General features: G+C 39.8%; 1 protein-coding gene across 1 annotated transcript in view; it reads left to right on the top strand.

Moving 5' to 3' along the window:
* The window catches only part of DLGAP2 (DLG associated protein 2), a 214,293-nt gene extending 205,811 nt beyond the window's left edge, over positions 1–8,482 (top strand). Inside the window, exon 10 of the mRNA XM_019520619.1 lies at positions 2,172–8,482. Coding sequence (XP_019376164.1) covers positions 2,172–2,390 — 219 coding nt within the window. The 3' untranslated portion in view covers positions 2,391–8,482. The remainder of the gene's footprint in view (positions 1–2,171) is intronic.
* Positions 8,483–15,289: the final 6,807 nt, after the last annotated feature.

Below are 15,289 nucleotides of genomic sequence, written 5' to 3'. Positions count from 1 at the left end.
GAGGGTTAACTTAGAGCGCAGCTGCTGCCATCCCCAGCAGCATTGCGTAGGGAGGGCTCCGTTATAGCATCAGGCAGAGCTTATCTGCTTTGCCCAACCCTGGGCTAGCCCCACCCCATTGGCTGTCACTGACCCAAGTGTGATCTCTGATCCTCTGATCTCAGCCCCATGCACAGCGTGGCAGGGGGAGGGTTTGGGTGGGGGATGGGGTGGGTATTTCTCCCCACAGCTGCCCCAGTCCCACAGCATGCCCTCCAGTGTGGGTCAGGGGACTGTGGGGATATAAGTCCAGGGTCTCTTTCCCAGCAGTGTGTTGCTGCTTCATTGTGGAGGGCAGGGGGTTCAGGGAAGGGCTCTGGAGTCTGTGTTCCTGCAGCAACCAAAGCTGGGCAGCAGTGCAGCACTGCCTAGCCTGGGCTGCTGTGGGTGAAGGGCTCTGGAGACTCGGTACCATCCAGCCAGGGCTGCTGCAGGGACACAGACCCCAGACCCTACCACTGCAGCAGCCCTGGCTAGGCAGCACTGCACTGCAGCTGCTGGCTGCAGCTCTCAAGAGGTTAGGTGGGGTGGGAAGGGAGCCTCCCCTGCATGTGGACCTGGCCCAGCCCCACAAGGCCCCAGCTTGCAAGTTGGGGGGTCCTCCACTCCTCTCTCTTCCTCCCTAGCCACTGCTGACAGCTGTGGGGAAGACAGGCAGGGTTCAGGGATGGGGAGAGGGGCTGCTCTTGCAGCTTCCTGGGAAGTGTACAGGAGCACCCCAGTGGCCACTGTGGGCTGCCTGCTAGCCGCCCCCCACCCCACTGAACAGTGAATGTCTGTTCAGTTGGCTGCTGTTCTAACTTATCATGCTTTAAGTAAAGTGTAATAAGTTAGAGCATTTCTGCAAGGGGTTTTTAGAACATCTGTACTTAGCCACTGTCTCTGACTTTCCATCAGAGATCTTAGAGCAAGCTGCTTAATAGAGTTAAACAAAAATGATTGTGTGTAGAGCAGGGGATCGGACTGTATGGTCCAGTCTTGAGGTCCCTTCCAGATTGCATTTCTGTGATTCTAAGATGGGAGAAAGGAAACAAGCTCTAAATCCTCCTGACTAAGAATAATGAAAATTCCTATCTTTGTAAAACCAGTCAATCTTATATTCATTTTCGCATTTGGTTCAGCATATTAGTTGCCTTTAGAGGTCTCTACACTATATGACTTTCAAAAGGGTTTGATTATATAGGTCTGGTAATGGATCACATTATCTACACACCGGTGTCCTATGTAAATAAGTGGCTTACCATCCTTTAATGCATGCTAATGGCAGAAAGCTATAATAACAATGCCTGTGATGCGTGCTTTCCCACTGAAGGGCACTTTCCTAATGTAAAGCTTCTGTAAAACTTACAGTTCATAATCCCTTTAGGTAATTCAGTCTAAGTGAAGGATCCAAATTTTTGAGGAAAATCTGGATTTCAAATTACAAAACAATATCTGATTGGATATCTGCAGATATCAATTATCACAAGTTTTATACAAAATGTACTAAGATTCTCACTTTATGTTCTGATAATTTCTCACTGTGGTTTTCTTTAAATAGTCTAGGCTGATGTGTAAAACAATTAGCCCTATATTTTCATCTCTCTGGTTTGTGTTTGTTTGTTACTTTTTAGCAATTCAGAGAGGAGATTGAAGTAATAGAGATGTATACACAGCTGCTATCTCCTATCCAGCAGAGGCTAAACTCACTATGATTAATTTAATTAAAAATCCTGTCCTGCTAATCTTAGGCAGTCTTTCTGTTCAGTCAGATGCAGAGAGATCCGTTCTTATCTGAGATCCAGACTATGTTTCTGAAAATGATGGATATAATGATGTGCCAAGTAAATTAAATTAGCAAAGATGAAAGTGAAATTTCAGCATGTTTATGTAAAGTACCTGCAATATGAATGAATGGAAATACAGTTTTGATACTATAAAACAATCCAGTTAAGCTTGCTCTGGATTCTGAAATGGTGCATTTGCACAAACATCCCTAGAGTGGATAGAATTTAATCCCTTAATTATCACATTTCAGGGTATAAATCAAACATGTTTGAACTATAGGACAAGCATTTTTTATTTCACATTTCTGTAGCATGACTGTTCTCTTAACTCCTTTAAACACCTTTTTATTTTAATAATCACTGTAGGAAGAAAGGAAAGTTCCTCCTCCAGTACCAAAGAAGCCCCCAAAAGGAAAATTCCCAATCACAAGAGAAAAGTCCCTGGACCTACCTGACAGACAACGTCAAGAAGCCAGAAGACGGCTAATGGCTGCTAAGAGAGCAGCCTCTTTTCGGCAGAATTCAGCTACAGAACGAGCAGACAGCATTGAGATATATATCCCAGAGGCCCAGACCAGGCTTTAAAGACAGAATGCTGCAGTTTCCTTTTTTAAAATGAAATGCTTGTACAGTTTGTCACTTACCTGGTAATTTTTGTCTCATTCTCTCCACTAAATATGCCCTTGCTGTTGTGTTCTTTGTGCCATAAGCACAGTGGAATGCTTTTGATTTTCTCAGAATTTGCTGAGTTCATTGCGAGAACAACTTCTTTTGTATTTATTGTCTGACTTACAATCAGCTACAATGGATAGGGCTTGTTGAGACCTGACTTATCCAATATGTTCTCAGAGGACAACAAGAAACACCTCTTGAGATGGAACCCAGCTTACTTTTTTGTTATTTATATTTTTATAAATTGTGTGATAATTAGGAATAAGAATAACAAACTATAAATGGGTGCATCTCACCATTCACTAGAGGCATTAGCTAATCCAAGTAGAAGGTGCTACAAATGTAAAGAGCAGGAAAGAAAGAACCCATTTATATCTCTGACCTCCAGTTTCTTTTCCTTGAACCCAACTAGAATATTTGCCCATGTGCTCTGCCATTCTGCGCATCTTTGTTACTGCAAAATAACATTAGGCCTCTTATGTCATATCAAGTTTCTGGAGATGAACAGGGATATCCAGCCACTAAAGCTCCAAAGTTCATCAGAAACCAAGAAGCATACAAGTCTGGTCCTATTGGGAAGCCCAGTGAGAAATGTTTGCTTGTATTAGTATAATGGCATGCAGAAATCTAAACAAAATTATAATGCAAGAGGACTTGAGTGATGGGTGAAAGGAAAACGGAAGCCTTAAAATGTTAGATCTACTGTAGCAAGATGTGTAAAGGAAAAGTTATAATTACTCCTTTGGAACACTCATTGCATTTCAACAGTTCTTTTATGTGTTAGCATTTATTTTACAAATCTTCTCTCCTTAATTTCAAGAGCTATGCTACATGTAATATTTCAAACTCTGAAAATGCTATATCAATTGAGTTTCCAGGGTATCCTTGAACAAAAATCTTGCTTGTTTAAACTGCCAGTTGTGATGTTGTAACCAGTTTAAGAAATATGAATGTGAGTGGTAAGTATATCTAAGTTTAAATGGTTATGTTAAGGTAAAGGTGAACTGTGGTTTACATTTGTATTTTTTCAGAACTCTTTTTCCTATGCAGTATCAGTTAAGGCAAGAATAAGTCTCTTGCTTGCTTCATAAGTAAAAAACAAAAAACAAAAAACAGGAATTATGTGACTTCCAGCCATGGAATACAAGAAGAGAATTTTTTTTTCAAGCCTCTGGTTATTACAACAGAAAAACAGAAACCACTACAACTAAGAGGCTTCTAATATTAATTTGAAATGAATTTCAATAGTATTGTTTCATTTCATCTACCTTCCCCAAGGTAATTGAGCATCTCAGCTTTGAGAAGTCTTCAGGTGAAGACGCACTAAAATACAAAACTCACAGATCCTGATGGCAAGTTTCTGATTATTTTGTTAGGTCAAAATAGTATTACAATAATGAGACAGTCCCAAATAACACATTTCTGTTTACCTGCTTTAACAAATACTATGTACTTAGCCATAGGCAGAACAGCTATTTAATTATACTCTAGCACTTTGGTTCTTCACCTTGATGAGCACTTTAAATATATATTCTGCATACCCTGCAGCCCACCACATGACTGAGAACATGAAGTATTGTAGGTGATGCAGATGATATAACATTTCTTCAAATCTGGGTTTTTTCTTTTTCTTTTAGTTCCTTCTTCAGTGGATTTTGTTAAGCATGAGTTCTGTTTTTGGAGCACAGCTGATAAAAGCATGTTTAGCTTCAAGATATAAATCTTTAGAGTTGAATAGTGGAGAAGTTTCTGTAAGGGAAAAAAACCCCTGTAAATTAAGCTTGTTATCTGGTATATATTTTACCAAATAGCCTTAAACTATATTTGGAAGCAAAAACAAAGACGAATGTATATCCTTTTGAAAAAAATACAAAAAAAAAGAATTAACCCACCCCACCTAAAGTATTCTTCTGTACACAAAAAGCAGTAGACCCTGACATCCCCCAGTGTGTTCATGGCATTTTCTGTATGGAAAGAGCTGAATCCTGGGTAGTGTACAATACTTATGTGACTTCCTCTCTTTGTCATACTATTTTAAATACAAACATGTTTGCAGGCATTGGCATCTTTAGGCTTTAAAAATTGTATTTTATTTAAATTGGAGCAGCTAAATAGAAATATCCAATGAAAATAAAGCCAGTGTATTTCCTAGATATAGGAAATTTAAAATAGATTTATATACTTATGTACACTTACGGCAGCTGATATGTTTTATCTGATTTTGTTGGATACTTCCAGGTAAAATTGCACTTGTCTTACCCAAATAATCCCATCTAAGACAATGGGCCATGTGACAAAGACAAACGGCATTTGATCCTATCAGTATTCAGAACTTCTAAAGGCAAATTTTAATAATTGAACTGTGACCTTGATCCCAGGTTTAAGTTATCATGTTGACTTGCAGTAATCCATAAAATTTTAAATTTGATATGTTGGTACTTTTTTGTTATTTTATTAGTTTGCTATTTTATCACTAAACTGGATGCTAATTGTCAAGCTGTGGGAGCAAGTCAAACCCTTTTTTTCAATGTTCATGCAATGATGGGAGTATGTTTAGTGTGAATCTTTGGATATCTTAGATTCCTTATTTATTCTACCTTGGTTCCAAAGAAGAATAATTAAAAGTAAAATAGATAACTACTGCTAAATATGATAAAATGTTTTCTGTGCATTTTATGTTTTTAAATGCAATAAATTAAATGTGTACAGGTAACATTCTATCAATAAAGGTAGATAATAAGCCATGTTTATCTATATAATGTACGTCTAATTAATTAGCTAAGAAAAAATAATTGGTGTTTATAATACTTGTGTTTCAAATCAACCCAGTTCAATCTGCTTGAATCTTTGTTACTAATACAAAATAGTATCTTCATAAGCCTTCAACCATTTCATTTCGAATCTCTGTCTTCATCACACAAGTCAAATTGATTTCATACTAATATAAAATGGGACAGCATTACAGAGCAACAAAGCAGGAGAAAATTAAATAAATTATCATTTTTCCATTAATATAATAGTTGAATACCTTTTTATTAGAAACTTCATGCTATACAGATTTGTAGAAAAAATTTAGAGGAGTCAAAATCATCATAATACAAAAACATCCTGCCTGAATCAGAAAACCCTTGTTTGCGATATCATTGTCCATAGAACACAAGTATAATAAACAGAATGCTCAAGAGTACTATAATTGACTTAGGAACGTAACCTGAATGGTTTAAGGTTCAATAAGGTTTATACTTATTTCTTGCTTTGTATTTTTTTTTCATTTGAAAGTTCATAGCACTTTTGTGGAGTATGTTACAATGCATTTTATTATTTATTGACAAACTGATTAGAATGGTCTTCAGCAGTGTATAAAGACTGAAAATGTTGTACAGTTTAATGCCAAAAAAGATATTTTAGTTCATGATTATTTTTTAAATCAATTACAGTGGAATTAAAGCATAAATAGGTGTGTGGATTTCATACTTAGAATGCACTTCATGTTACAGAAGTTTTTTTTTTTCAGAATAATCATCACTTTTGCTGTATCAGTAAATAGATGGTCTAATTCTTATTACTTTAACTCTGCTTAGACAATGAAGTGAGAAAGTTGTTACTCAACTGGTGAAGCTGAAAGGGATAGTAATTACTGCTAAAAGACTGCGTGCTGTAGTTGAGTTATTGGCCCTTGATAAATCAGCAATCTCTCAAAATCCTTCTCTGACTTTTCAATAGTCCCCCTTTCTTCCTGGGCTGCTTTGCACATTTTTCCACACATGACATGACCCAGTTCTGTGGCTTATCACCAACTCTTCAGAACGACCGGCTTTCTACTAGGTCCCCCTGTCCTATTCTAATCCAGTGCAGCAGTTATTGAACTGGGTAATTATACTAGTTCACTAAGGACCAAATTATTCCTGGTTACTTTTATACAACACACTCTGAGACAAATACTTTTGATGTTTTCACCTCCACTACACCATTAACATCTGGGTAGAGCCTGGGCCCATTTGGTTGCTTGCATGTTGTGCATGTTAATCTTAAGGCTAAATTTGGCCTTCAGGCTGTTAGATACAGCTGCCTACTTTAATAAGGTATGAAAGCATAAAATCAAGTATGATAGAGGCTTTAGAAATGCTGATTTAAAGTTTAGATTAAATGTTGAGCAGTAGTCAGTTACCCCTCTGCACTGCTGCCAGAGCAAATTATTACTTAATGATAACACAAGTAAATGGAGATTCAGGTGACGAATATCAGTAAATCCTTTAATATTCAGAGTGGTGCTTCAAGGTGTATGGCAGGTTAACATTTGCATTTATATAGTGCCTTTCACCCAGAAGGATCTCAAAGCACTTTACTAGCTGATTTTCTAATTATGGGCCAAATTCTGGTTTATGCAAGAAAAATAGTATAACTAACCCCACAAACAGGTACCCATATGAAAACAGAACATGGCCTGTAGGTCTGTTAGAGGCAAGGGCGCTGCACATGTGGTTTTCTTCCCCTCCACCCAGAAAGGGATCCTTCTTTTATATGATCCTATCAGAGTCCTGAGAAGGCTGTCTGCATGGTCCATTGTCCGAGCTGAGGAAAGAGAAAGAAACTGAACAGGCCAAGATAGAGATGCAGGCAAACAAATGTGGCAAGGGCAGTCCTTCAAGAAATTTGGCAAAAAAGATGATGGGTCATATTAACATTTAAGAATAGCTTCCAATAATTTTGGGAGCCATGGTGGTTAGGGGAGCTATGCTACTATGCAAAATGTCTGATGGAATCAAGACTAGCATGGAGGCATAGATGCTGTGGGGCATGGATGGCTTGCCCAGTTTTCCTACTTATAACCTCAGCCTTTTTCATTGAAGGATGCCATACTCTCCTCCCAATGGAATAATGTGGTAGAATGTGAGTTTCTTAGTAGATAATTCCACCACCAGAGATCCCTCTTACCTTTCTGTCTGTCTTTCCTTCTTTTCCTTTTTCCTTCCTTCTTTCAGAAATGATGATCTGAACCATAGGCTGCAAAGACAACATTAATGTGTCAGTGTATGATAGATGAAACCTTCCCTATTCACTGTCCCCACTGTATGCATTGTAGTCAGGCCAAAACTAGGAATGGAATTGACTAAAAATACATTAAATTTGTGCACAGGGATGTTGGTCACATCCTGTTAAAATTGTAATGGCTCCTCTTATGATCTATGGGGCAATCTCTATGCAGTATTTAAGGAGGAGGGAGCAAATTAAGGGCAAGCATTTTCGACCATAGATGTCATATCCAGGCTGTATATTTGTGCTGTGGCATACTCGTATGCATAACAAGCTTGTAGCTAAAATCAAAGCCTGAATAAACATAGCAATCTTTTAGCTAGTCACTGAAATTCACCTGCCTTCAAGGTGAAACCTAGCAGTTGTTAAACAGAGATCTGGAACATGGCATACAATGTGCCCTAGACAATATGGCCCAGATTTCAAAAGCATTTAGGTGCCTGATTACTATTAGACAAAATTGTCCAGTGTGGAATTTGGCCAGGGTACTGAGACAATGATACCTTCTTTTATTTATGAAAAAATTACCTATAATCCTTAATGACTATAAGAAGCCAGAGTATCTATTCCATCTGAAAGACCGATGCCAGATTAAGCATGTAATGCATTTCATGAATTGTGGTGGCTAGGAAGGACTTAAAAGTTCTAATATCTGCCCAAAATTACATGGGCATGGCCCATGATGGTAGGCGTGTCCACTACCAACCCTGAATATTCCTGCAACTCTCAGGAAACCTCCAAATGAAAACTCTGGAACAGCTCTGGGTACAAACTGGGCATCAACTGAGGACAAAATTGGATTCTATGGCTGTGTCCCCATCAGTGGGAATGTGCAGTTTGTAGCACCTCAAAGCCTTTTGTGGTGCCACAAAATGCACGCAGTGCTTCTGAATCTGTTTGCCATGCTGCATTTTTGCAGTGCAGCAGCAATGTTAGATACCGGGAAATCCCAGTATCTAAAAAAAAATGCAGCAGAAAAAGGGTGGCATACATGGCTGCAGCATGCACCACCAGAAACCAGAGCCTTGCTAGCCAGAGCCACGCTTTGACTGCCAACCAGGCTCTGCACACCAGGATCCTCACTGCTGCTGCCCTGGTAGGCCCCCAGGGCCCCAGGTAAGGCTGTTGGGGCCAGCCCAGGTGCTGGCTGCAGCCTTCCTTACCCCACCTGGGGCATTTTGCCGCGTGCCAAAGCACATGTGCAAGGGTGTACCTGGGGGCAAATAGCAGCAGCCACTGTTATTTGTCCCCAGGGAAACACACATTCCCACTCATGGGGATGTGCCCTATATGTCAGATTCTCAGCTGGAGTGAGTCAGCATAACTCTACTGAAGTTAACAGAACTGCACCAACTAAGGCATACTCCTTTGAAACAAAACACTTTATACTAAGAATGAAGGATGTTTATTTAAAGGCATTATCATTAGTTTCTCATAGACATTTTAAATATCTGTATGAATTTTCCTGTCCTTTTCTAGCCTTTCATTCAACACAGCTTTCTCCATCCTTGGAGCTAAATTGACACAAAAGCTTCAGATATTTTAGGTGAATGCCTCTTGACTAGATTCTGATTTCAATCACACTAATGCCAGCCCTAGGAAACTTCTCTGCAATTAGCAAACTTTTGAAAGATTTACACTAGCATAATTTAAATCAATATCTGACTCAGTGGGCATGTCTACAGGTGCATTAATTAATTTCCTAATGTACACTAAATTTAGTATCTCTAATGTGAGCTACCAAATACATGAACATTAGTTTGCCCTAATGTGCAGTACTGAAAGCACATGCTTTTTTAGTGATGCTTAATGCACAGTAGCCTATTTTACTGTGCCTTAGCATATTTGCACAGATTTTTATGTGATGATTTAATGCACAGTAAAATAAGCTACTGCACATTAAAGTGCACATGTAGATGCACCCATTATGTTCTATTAAGTTAAAAAGCACTTATTGTGGGAGTTAGCTGGGGCAAAGTCTTTTGGTAGTAGATGTTATTCCCTTTCAAGTAGGCCATAGTCACTACTGTGAGTTCACCATGGGTTTTACTAGATTCAGGTATATGAATGCAGCCTTCTCATATAAAAGTATTGGCTTTGTTTATAATTACCTATGGAATCCACATACTCATACTCATGCTTTGATTTACCCCTTGGAGGTTTAATAGTATGGCCATCTCACTTTAAAAGGGCTCAGCATGTATGTATTCACTTAATATATTGATTTTCCTGAACTAACAAAATTGACCTTAAAGTCTGGCTTATACTGCTCTAGAACTGTTCTTTCCTAAAGCAAAGCCACTATGATTGTGCAGGTGCTTCTGCACAGAGAAAAAATTCATACATTCATTGACCATATAACATGCCAAAATGTTCAAGTGTGGCCTAAGGACTAAATTAAATGCCTCCTATAGAATTTCAAGGAATGTTAGAACCAGGAAACTAGCTGTTTAGTTAACATTAAAATATATATATAAATATATATAAATATATATATATACATAAGAAATCATATCAACAATGAGGATGAACTGAGTGCCAAATATTCACCATTTGTACAAAGCTACACTTCACTAGAATTAAACTATTTTATGTAATTCTCTTTCTCATGCTTTTATGGTTCTTTTGATAAATTCTATTTAGTAGCATGCAGGATACCTAAATTGAATGTACAGTATGCTATTTCATTGCTACAATTATTTCTTGCTTCTCAGTAATATCTTCTTTACCAGAATGTTACTTGTTACTTTGAAGACACACTTGAGAATTGTTTTATTCTTGAGTTTTTATTTTTCATGACTCTCTACTCACCTCCAGCTGATTGTAAGAAAATGTGCTTCACTATTTTGCCCCATGGCTCTTTTATGAAGCTGCCTCTTTCAATTGGTTTATGTATTGTTTATGTTCATCTTCTGTAAATAATTCTGCAATTAAATTTTTTGAGAAAAGTGGAGTTTACTCTTTATTGAATTAGTGAAAAATACTTATTTCTTCATTCAGAAAACTCTTTTGCCCAGATTACACACATCCTAGTATACTGAAAGAATTGGCTGAGGTAATTTCAGATTAATTAATTATCCTCTTTGATAACTTTTGGAGATTACGTCCTGGATGACTGTTAAAGGGCAAATAAAGTGTCCATCTTTAAGAAAAAGGGAGGAGGAGGATCCAGATAAATACAGACCAGTCAGCCTGACCTTAGTACCTGGAAGAATCATGAAACAGGTCTCAAGGAGTCCATTGTGAAGCACCTGGAGGAAAACAAGGTGAACAGCCAGCATGGATTCACCAAGAGCAAGTCATGCCTGACCAACCTGATTTCTTTCTGTGATATGGTGACAGGCTCCATGGATGGGGGAGAGAAATGGATGTGATATACCTTGACTTTAGCAAGGGTCTGGACACTGTCTCTCACTACATTCTGATTACCAAGCCAAGGAAATACACTAGATGAAAGCATTCTAACATAGATACATAACAGGTTGGATCATCATGCATGCTGAGTTGTCATTAATGACTCAAAGTCTAGTTGAAAGGAGATACCAAGTGAATTTTTCCAGGGGGCTGTCCTTGGTCTGATACAGTTTAACATCTTCATTAATGATTTGGAAGATAGGATCAAGTGTATGATTAGCAAATTTGTATTTTTGTTGCAAAAAAAGCTAACAATGTGCTGGATTCTATTAACAGGAGTATAATTTCCAAATCAAGGGAAGCGATTCTTCTGTGTTCAGCACTGGTGAGGTCTCACCTGACATACTATGTTCAGCTGAGCTCCACTTTAGAAGAAAGATTTGGACAGATTGGAAAGTGTTCAGCACAAATCAACAGAAATGATTAGGAGCCTGGAAAGCAAGACTTGTAAGGAAAGGAAGAAAGAATTAGGATTGTTTAGTCTGGAGAAGAGAAGGCTGAGGGAAAATTTGATAACAGTCTTTAAATACCTTAAGGGCAGTTAATAAGGAGCTGGGCTTTTCTCTGTGGAATCTCCATGCTTGGAAATTTTCAAGAGCAGGCTGAACAAACACTTGGCTGGGATGGTTTAGTCAGGGATGATCCTGCCTTGAGCAGGGTATTGAACTAGACAACCTTGTGAGGCCCTTTCCAGCTCTACTTTCCTATGATCCTATGATCCTACTACATTATTACTGTATAGCAAATCTCATTAGAATTGGATCAAGAAGTTTACAGGTGTCAAGCCATGTAGATCCATCATTTCAGCATTAATAAATTTGGATAAGTATTATTTGGAAAGAATATCCACTTAATAGGAAGTCAGACTTAATATCTCAGTGATTTTGGCAAATAATCAAGTCAGCTGAGAACTACTAACAGTTATACTGTTTGATTAATATGCATATTAGGGATATAGAATCTAATCTGCATATAATTTGAATCAATCCATTGTGCTTCATTAACAGAGAATAATAGCTTCCTTCATATTGAAAGTAAATTGATACTGAATCCTTTGTAGTTAAGTTTTATTGGAATGTAAATAACGACAGAAGGTTGTATGGTTATAAACTATGAATTCCAGTGTCTCTATATTTTTTGTGTTCTTACAAATTAATTAGCCAATTCAGCCACTGTTATGTTTTCCAGTTCCTTCAAGAGCAAACAGATGTATCTCTTTCAGGGAATTGTTTGAGCATTTCTGAAGAAGACTTGGGTAGCGTTTTGCATTGTCTCTACTTGATATGACAGAAGCCACAATAGGAGTGAATGAAAATGGGTATGAAAACTCCAACACTAGATGAAGGAGGTACAAGATGCATTACAAAAAATATTAATTTATTTCAGGTAGGCAGATGTGTCTAAGGAAGAGCACCTAGCTGCCTGAGTATCTGTATTCATATTGATTTTTAAAATTATTTGTATAATTGGGGTACTGAGAACACCAATAATGGAAAAGGACCCTACTGTAATATACCTTGTGGAAATACAAAACAGAAAGATGATCCCTGCTCCAAAGAGCTTACAATGTAAGTCCAAAGAAACAAGAAGGAACTATGGGCCTTTGTACACACAATAAAATTGGCCTTTAGAGCGTGTTAATGCCCTTTTGCACCACTTTAATGACACTGCTGTTTGCAAGCTTTGTGGTGCATTCTGTTTTAATGGACTTGCTGTTTGCACTCTTGGCAGCGTATTGCGCTTTGATGGTGTTGCTGTCTGCATGCTCGGTGGCATATTGCACTTTAAATGACTTTGTTATGTAGCAAGATAAAACACCTCTAGGGTGTTTTAGTTTGCTACCTAACAAAGTACAACAGTACACGGGGCATTGGAAGCTGATGTGCTCAGGACTTGGCAGGCTTCCAGTGCCCCATGCACTCTCCCTGCCACCTTCTCCCACCACCAGCACACCCAGCCACCCTCCTGCCACCTTGCCGCTCTGCCCCAGAGGCAAACTAGCCATTCCCAGGTGGTCCCAGATGGCAGAGATGGTGCAGGGGTGCTGGAGCTTACCTGCCTCTCCAGCAGCAAGGGTGGGAGCAAGCTGCCACCAGGTCACACGACCCCCTGAGCTGTGGGGGACCCCAGTGCTTTCCTCCATGGTGGCAAGCTCCCCCCAGGCAGTACCCAACTGCACACAGGTGACTGATAGGGGGTGCACAGACCCACCCTGACGGCCAACACTGATGCTGTCAGTAGGGCCAACAGGGCCGCCGCTCTTGGCAGCTCCCGTGGGTGTCCCTCCAGATTCAGGAGGCACCAGTCATTCATGCGCCTGCAGGCACCTGGCCTGGGTGGTCCCAGGGGGCACTGCAGCTGTGGAGGGAAGCACCAAGCTCCATGCAGCTCAGAGGCTGTGCAACTCAGAGGTAGCCTGTGCAGGCAGAGCTCCACTGAAGGAAAAAATAAAGCAGTGAGGAGCCCAATCTTTTTTTTTTTTTTTCCCCCCCCAGAGCCTGGCTGCCTGCCCACCTGAGCTGCACGGGGGCCTGCTTCTCTCTGTGGCTGCAGTACTCCCCAGGACTCACCCCCTGGCAGCTTGTGCCTGCCCCTGCCCCCTAACCACTGGAGAGGCAGGTAAGGATTGGGCACCCATCCTTGTGTACACGCCGTGGGGGGTTTTTTCAGTTTAATTCTCCCTAAATTGAAGAGGTGGAAACTATGGGTTTTTAAGAACCCACTGCTTCAATTTAGGGAGAACTAAACCAAATTACACCCCTGTGACGTATACAAGCATCCTCTAGGCCAATATGATCCACAGTGGTCCCAGCACTTCAACATGCTTGTCATGCTTTTTATAGGTATCACAGAACAGCAGAGTTTTAAGGAGAACAATGTGCTTTTAAGGGTGTTTACAGGGTGTCTACCCCCAAAAATAATAGGCAGCATAAGAAAAAGGAAAAAATGCTGGTATGAATATTTAACCACTGGGTGACATGATGGGCTAAATGGTGGTGGGAGCCAACCCCCTAATATTGATGATATGGGAAATATATCTGCTTATAAAGGGAGGGGAGGCTGTAGCTTGGTATCATGCAGCAACTGTTACATCTGTTAAATCTTCATGATCCCGTGGTGAGATAAGACAATTAAATCACCCTAGCATTGATTGTAGTTGAAAGAGGGTTAAAGTTGGAGCTGTTATGCTACCCTTGCTTTACTAGAGTCATACAGATAGAACAACTGCATCATAATAGCTTGTATCCTTTAATAGCATGACCATTCTTACATCTGTCTATGCTAGGTGTGGCCATGCTGTAGCATGCATGTCATAGGGAAGAGTGAGAAATGGCACAGGCAGTCTCTGTATGTGGCATGCAGCAGATCAGGGACATCAAGCCCCAGCCTCCTCGACTCCACTCGGGACAACGTGCCATGTGCCAGAGTGCATGGGCATTCCCTGGGGACAAGTAGCAGCAACACATATTGTGCCACGGCTGTTTGTCCCCAGGGAAACTCACATTCTCGCTTGTGGGGACATGTCCCTAAATGCCAAAAGTCTGATTTTCTTGTGAGCGCTGAAGTTCACGGCCATGCCATAAGGGAGGCTTAGCTTTTCTTTGTCTATTTATCTCTAGTGGAAATGTTGTTTTGACATAAAGACACACAAGTAGCAGTTCTACAACCAAGATTTTTTGATGTTGATTAATTAGTTGATATTTTACAACCAGAGGCCTAGATCACATAAAATTTCAATGATCATTTCTCTACATATAGCTTTGGGGAGCTTTTTAAAATAAGGGATGTTTTGTTAAAATCTCAAAATACATTAATGTTCAAAATTGTTAATGTTACTGTTCTTAATAAATGTGTTGTTTCGTGCACCAAAGTATTTGGAGACCTGAGTAGCCGTGTTGCACTAAATTAGGTTTACTGGAAAATCTGTACCAGTTAGGGGTGTGATTTTTTTTTTGTTTGTTTTTTGCTGACAGTATTTCAGTTTCTGAACCAAATAAGTTGAATACAGAATTAACCATACTGTTGTAACTATGTTTATACTAATATAACTGTCTCCAGGTGCTAGATTAACTGTGTCTGCATAATTAAAGGAGGCAAACTGAAGTGTAGAGAAGCCCCTAGAGTAGCCTATTTACAGTGAGAGACTGCGGGACCTGAACCTATTCAGCCTCCACAAGAGAAGGCTGAGGGGGGACCTGGTGACCGTCTATAGACTCACTAGGGGGGACCAGAAGGGTTTGGGGGAGACGCTGTTTCCCCTAGCGCCCGCTGGCATAACAAGGAGTAATGGGCACAAGTTGATGGAGAGGAGGTATAGATTGGACATCCGCAAGAACTACTTCACAGTTAGGGCGGCTAGGAGC

This window comes from Gavialis gangeticus, unplaced genomic scaffold, assembly GCF_001723915.1.
Source record: "Gavialis gangeticus isolate Ggan-Ray unplaced genomic scaffold, GavGan_comp1, whole genome shotgun sequence".
NCBI classification, from domain to species: domain Eukaryota; kingdom Metazoa; phylum Chordata; order Crocodylia; family Gavialidae; genus Gavialis; species Gavialis gangeticus.
This window is presented reverse-complemented; position numbering and strand designations above follow the sequence as displayed.